This window comes from Podospora anserina, chromosome 1 (assembly GCF_000226545.1).
Source record: "Podospora anserina S mat+ genomic DNA chromosome 1, supercontig 1".
NCBI lineage: Eukaryota > Fungi > Ascomycota > Sordariomycetes > Sordariales > Podosporaceae > Podospora > Podospora anserina.
This window is the reverse complement of record NW_001914859.1, coordinates 2,612,020-2,617,692: the sequence shown is the minus strand read 5'-3', so window position 1 is coordinate 2,617,692 and position 5,673 is coordinate 2,612,020. Positions and strand designations below refer to the sequence as shown.

The following is a 5,673-nucleotide window of genomic DNA, read 5'->3' as shown; positions in this document are numbered from 1 at the left end:
TCGGCTCAAGATGAAGATGTTGGGTTAGGATGGGATGGAAGTTGTTGACTTGCAGGTTCCTCTGGGAATATCGTGCCGAGAAGAGACCCTTGTTTGTGACGTGACTTGCGGGGGCGGGAGGAGAAGGGCGGAGACGTTTAAACGTTCTAGACTCTTGATCGATTTCCAGGAATCTGGACTGCAGAGCTCCCTGTTCATCAGTTGGCTTGTGCGGGCCACTCCATCAACCCCACCATCGATCAGACGACAGCCATCTTGAAGCCTTGCGACCATGGCCTGATTGCGAACCGAATTGTCCTATGCTGGAATTGGAAATCCCATTGAAACGGCACTTGCCAACGGCGCCAATGACTGGGAATTTCCCATTTGGGTCTTTTAGGGCAATTAGGCCCTTTTGCAGATCGGATTTCTCTCCGAGAAGTCAACATTGCCCATTTTGACTCGGCCCGGATTTTGCCCATTACGAACCTTGAACATGACCCATACAGAGTGGGTGTGGCATCGCATAATGTGCAAAAGATTCGATCACGGGGCAAAATGTCGATGGTTGACATTATCAGGAATAATTGTGCCTGCTGGCTACCTACCCTATGCCCCTCCATGCGAATAGTTTATGTATGCTACTTCGTAGGCCAACGGTATTTTCCGCCAACTATCGTGTCTTTACTTTGGTAGCAGCTGATCACAATTAGGAACCTCAGGTCAGCGAATAGAGGGAAAAAACATTCCGTCGGTCCCGTCGCAGCTGGGACCAGAAGGGGTGTGTTCCCTTTCTGAGAAACAACTGAGCGGGTTGTGAATCACTGCTTGCTACTGGCTGGTGGTGCCTGCCACCCTGCCGTGAGTCCGTGACGGCCCTCCCACGCCAGCTTGGGAAAGCGGCGGGCGGGCGACTTCTGATTGGTGGGGAGCCCTGCTGATCCATCATTATCGTACGTTTTTTTTTTCATGTGCCTCATGGTGTCGATTAGGATCGAGATCCCCCTTGCTCGCTTCCCCCTCCAAGTGCCCTTCCGTTGTCCGACGCCCCGACTGAGTTTGGAGTTTGCCATGTCGCTTTGGTTGGTCGTCATCATGGCATTCATATCAACCACGGTTAACGCGAAATGGCCAACAATACGAGCACCACAACGAGATTGCCCTGCCGCCCATGGGCCGTTTTCGTTGAGATCTCGATCAAACAGCCTGTCGACCTATCGCACCGGTGTTACTTTGCCATCTTTGAAGAAGAATGCCCATGACCGAACCTATGATCCGTAGATCGGGCCATCTCCCACAAGGGTACCGCCGGCTGCTGCTGGCTGCCACTGAAGCCGAATGTTAGACAGTGACAGGTGGTAAACTGCTGGGTGTTGCTGCTGCTGGAGGAGGTCGAACATCAGTGGAGAAAGGCGCTGTGCTGCAGACACGGCGCCCTCGCATCCTGTGCCGATTGTAACTGTACTTTTCTGGCAGGGGAAGAGAAGCTCCAAGACAGCGTAACAACTATCGCCAAAATTTAGACGTCCATAGTGTACGGCGGTACCCAGCACAGGCGGTCCTTTCCCGAGGAGGCTAGACGAGTACCTAGGAACTTGACCCGCTGTCCACAAATCAGCCAATTTTGGGAGCCACGCACTGGGATTGATTGCCTCGACTTTTAACGTACATACATATGTACTGCTTGTACTATATTGATCCCCATGTCGCTGACACCGCAATTCTCCTGCCCGCCAGATAATTAACCTGCGCACTGCTTTTCAGCCAGAGTCCAGGCCCAAGCACAGATCGAAGCCGATTTTTTTTAATCCCACGCCCAGCATTCCGCAGCAAGACACCGACGGCGGGTACCTCTGTACTAGGCATAACCCATTCGAGCAAACACCCCCTGGCATCCCCCGAGCCGGCTCCGGTTCCGTGGTCTGTCTGTATTCTGTAAGTACCCTGTGCCCTCCCGGCGAGCAGCCACACTTGTACACCCTTCCACTTCCATACCGATTTCGTCCCACCTCAACCAGCTCCTGTCTCTCCTCCAATTCAGCATGTCATCGAGATCTTGACCTCTACCCCACCCCCAATAGCCACCACTGCCCTTCAAGAATGCCATGTTTGCTGTAAATCCCGTCTAACATTCCCATTGACTTCACCACGAGAAGCACCCCAGCCAGCAACACTTGCCGTACAGCAACAGCCCGATCGCGAGTTTCGGGGCTCCCACTCATAAGAACCCACCGGCCAGCGAAGCTCGATTCCTCTCGACCACCATCCCTTGACATACAGTCCCCTTCCAGTCCACTGTGTTGTTTTTGTCCACGCCTACCGAAGCTCCGAGAGCGCACCACCACGACCCCGTCCCATAGCTTCAGCTTACACAGCCGAGCCGCGTTCTCCAGGCCCGCTCTGATTCGAGAGCCTAAGGCACGGGACGAAAGAACCTAGACAACTTCGAGCCCAAATAAACAAACACGCCTGTTACACCGCGAACCAGCACCATACCTCAGCAGTACACGAGCGAGGCTGAATGACGCAACTACTGTCGACCGTTTTTGGAGAGCTGGGCCTTGCCCAGTACTTGGATGCGTTCCTCGAGCAAGGGTTTGACACATGGGAAACCATTTTGGATATTACCGAGTCCGATCTGTATGTTTACACTTGGACAGAGAAGAGGTTAGAAGAGAGACAATGCTGACATGAAGCTCTGCGAATAGCGACACGTTAGGAGTAAAGTTGGGTCATAGAAGGGTATGAGGCGCCAAATCTAGGTGGAAACTTGTCAGGTGGCTAACGTTTTGCGAAAAGAAACTTCAAAGACGGATTGCGAATACAAGGGGCATTGCGCCGGATGCTTCTCTCGTCTCGCCCACCCAGCCAAGCATTGAAGAACTGAGACTTCAAGACGCGCAGAGGCCGGATGCCTCCAGGCAAGATGCCCGGGACGCAGGTGTCCTTGTGGTCACCAAACGGAAATACCGTCGTCATCCCAAGGTTTGAACTCGCTCAAGTGCCTTGGTAGAGCGACGATGCTGACGCTACCTAGCCTGACGAAAATGCGCCAGAGCGGCCGCCCTCGGCTTACGTGCTCTTCTCAAACAAGATGCGCGAGGAGCTGAAGGGTCGAAATTTATCATTTACCGAGATCGCCAAACTTGTTGGCGAGAACTGGCAAAGCCTCAATGCTTCTGAAAAGGAGCCCTATGAGTCCCAAGCGCAGGCGATCAAGGAGAAGTACCTAAGCGATCTTGCCGAGTACAAAAAAACTCCCGAGTACAAGAAGTACATGCTGTACCTGCAAGAATTCAAAGCCAAGCATGGCTCTCCCCCTCAAGGTATGTTGCGCAAGTATCTGCACTTGGGCCAGCTCCGACCATGATCTGATATTCGGGTTACTTAGATAAGGATACAGGGAAAAGGATGAAAATGTCTGATGGTGAAGGTTCCAACCGCACGAGCCCCCCAAGGACTGGTCAACATCGCTCCAGCAGAAGCGGCAGCCAAGAGGACAGCCGCAGAAGCAGCGAACCCCCAGCAAGCCGGGGACAGAGGCTTGGATCAGTCGTGTCGATGAGCGAATCTCAGTACTCGACTGCCACAACCCCTGGAGCTTCTCACGCCTCGCCAGGAGACGAGCCGATACACTCGCCCACGATCAGCAAAACCGAGCGCCACGAACGATCCCCCGCGCTCAACTCGATGGAGGCACCGAGTCAACGAACCCAACATTGGAGGGACGAGCCACCCAACATCCAGAGGCACCTCCCATCCTTGTCGGACGTTTTCGAAGGTCAGAGATTTCCAGGTGGAATGCACTCGGTCGAGATGAATGGGTATCGGTTCCCGCGCGAGCCTCTACCAAGCCCAAACGGCCACCCAGGCCGCATCGAGGGTGGCGATAGCCGGCCACCAACCCTCAAGAGCGAGCAGTCGACGTCTGGGAGCACATCCTCGGGCTCGCCTTTTGGCCAGCCAAGAACGCCAGTCGATGGCCAGCTGCCAATACACGCGCTGCTGACATCGAAACCAGACCATTTCGATCTCAGCCAGCAGCAACACCAACAGTACCCCCTACAGCAACGACCGCCACATATCTTTCAGGGTGGCCCATACCCCAGTGGTGCCGGTATTTTGCCAGCAATTAATGGTGCGCCTCCCATCCATCCAAAGATCGGAAAAATACTGACATGGATGCCAATGCCAAAGGTTATGCCAGGCCCGTCCTTTCGCAACCGCCAGTAACCGCACATTCCTCCAGCGCGGGTTACCCCTCGCTAGCATCAGCTCAAGCACCAGCTCATCCTCGACAGGCCAGACATCCCCATCCCCAAGCTGGGAACCCAGATGCCGCCAGACTCGACGGCATGAGCGCGTTACTGCAAGCCGGCGAGATTGTCAACCGTCGAGCCCAATAGAAAAGGGGTCACCTCTCGCTGTTGGGACGTTTCTTTTTTGGTTTATATTGGTTGCATTATACCCTTGGGTGGCATGTGGCGGTTTGGTCCTGGGCAACACGCACCTGCTAATTTGGACCACTATATATTACCATGTATTTGGGATTTTTTTTCGACTGGGTATCTCAAGTATGGCGTTTTTGAGATGGGACCCGTACACTGTGATGACAATTTTGTACATACATCTCATTTTCTTTTTCAGAACAAAAAGGGCAATGTTAATGAAACTGGGACAATTCGTCATGTGTTTTCTATTGGCTTGTACATCAGGCTTATGTGCGTACAATCTCGTGCTTTTCAAGGACATATTCATGATCCCTCCCACCCTCTTCACGACGGGAGGGAGGGGAGGACCCACTATTCGTGTAAATATCGAACTTGCAGGTTTTTGTCGATCTTGAACAAGAGATGGGCTCCGTCCGGATAGGGGGTTTCATGGAGTTTCGGTTTTATTCCGCTTGACGGGACATATCTGCTGGAGGTAGGTAGGGTTAAGCGAGGGGTGGGTGGGAGAAAGAAGATCTCGATGATTGTGTTTTTTGCGGACCTGTCTCCGTGGTAGGTTGCCCCTTGGTATGTCTTATGCTTGCCCCGCAGAGCGCGTCATTGACTTTTCTGGGAGGGGGGGATGGATGAGTTTTGATGAGAAGGTAAAACGGTTGGATAGGTAGAACGGATAGGTATCTACGACTTGTATAAACTGGTTTATTAGTTAGTTTTTGGTGATATAAGAGTTCTGATATCATCGTCATTCATTGACAAGTGATGGGTTCGGCTTGGGGGGGGACATGAATGATGGAAGTTTTGTGTGGGACAGATGCTGAGTGTTTGTGCGTCTGTGTGATGGGATAGGTACGTTTGGGAGATGGATGATAGCAGATGATGAGTGAGGCTGTTGTGTGAGGGTTGGTTGCCTTTTCTTGCTCGATTGTGTGATGGTGGTAGGTTGGTTTGTGTATATGACGACGTCACTGTTGAGTCCAGAATCTTTCAAAACACACCATAAGGGGGAAAAAGGATCGGGATTTGCGATTTTACTTTTCTAGCATGTTCAGAGCTATGGGATAAGAAACAAGGTGATGTCTGGCAATGGGTTACGAATGAGGAAATAGCTACCTTGCTTATGTATGGGAAGTTGACAAGTCAATCAAGCAAACATCACAAATCCCGTATTCGATGACCATGGGATTTTTCGATCTGCATGTTTGGATTTTTCTACCGTCATGCAGCTGCAAGGGGGGGGGTGGGT

At 52.3% G+C, this 5,673-nt stretch overlaps 1 protein-coding gene across 1 annotated transcript; it reads left to right on the top strand.

Annotated features, from left to right (window-relative positions):
* Positions 1-2,500: 2,500 nt before the first annotated feature.
* On the top strand, positions 2,501-4,212 carry PODANS_1_7390 (uncharacterized protein; the record flags this gene model as incomplete). The annotated part of the gene is made up of 5 exons (XM_001912927.1): positions 2,501-2,619; positions 2,688-2,721; positions 2,779-2,964; positions 3,017-3,314; positions 3,413-4,212. 5 exons carry the CDS (start codon positions 2,501-2,503, stop codon positions 4,210-4,212), a joined length of 1,437 nt encoding a protein of 478 aa, XP_001912962.1.
* Between the last annotated feature and the right edge of the window lie 1,461 nt (positions 4,213-5,673).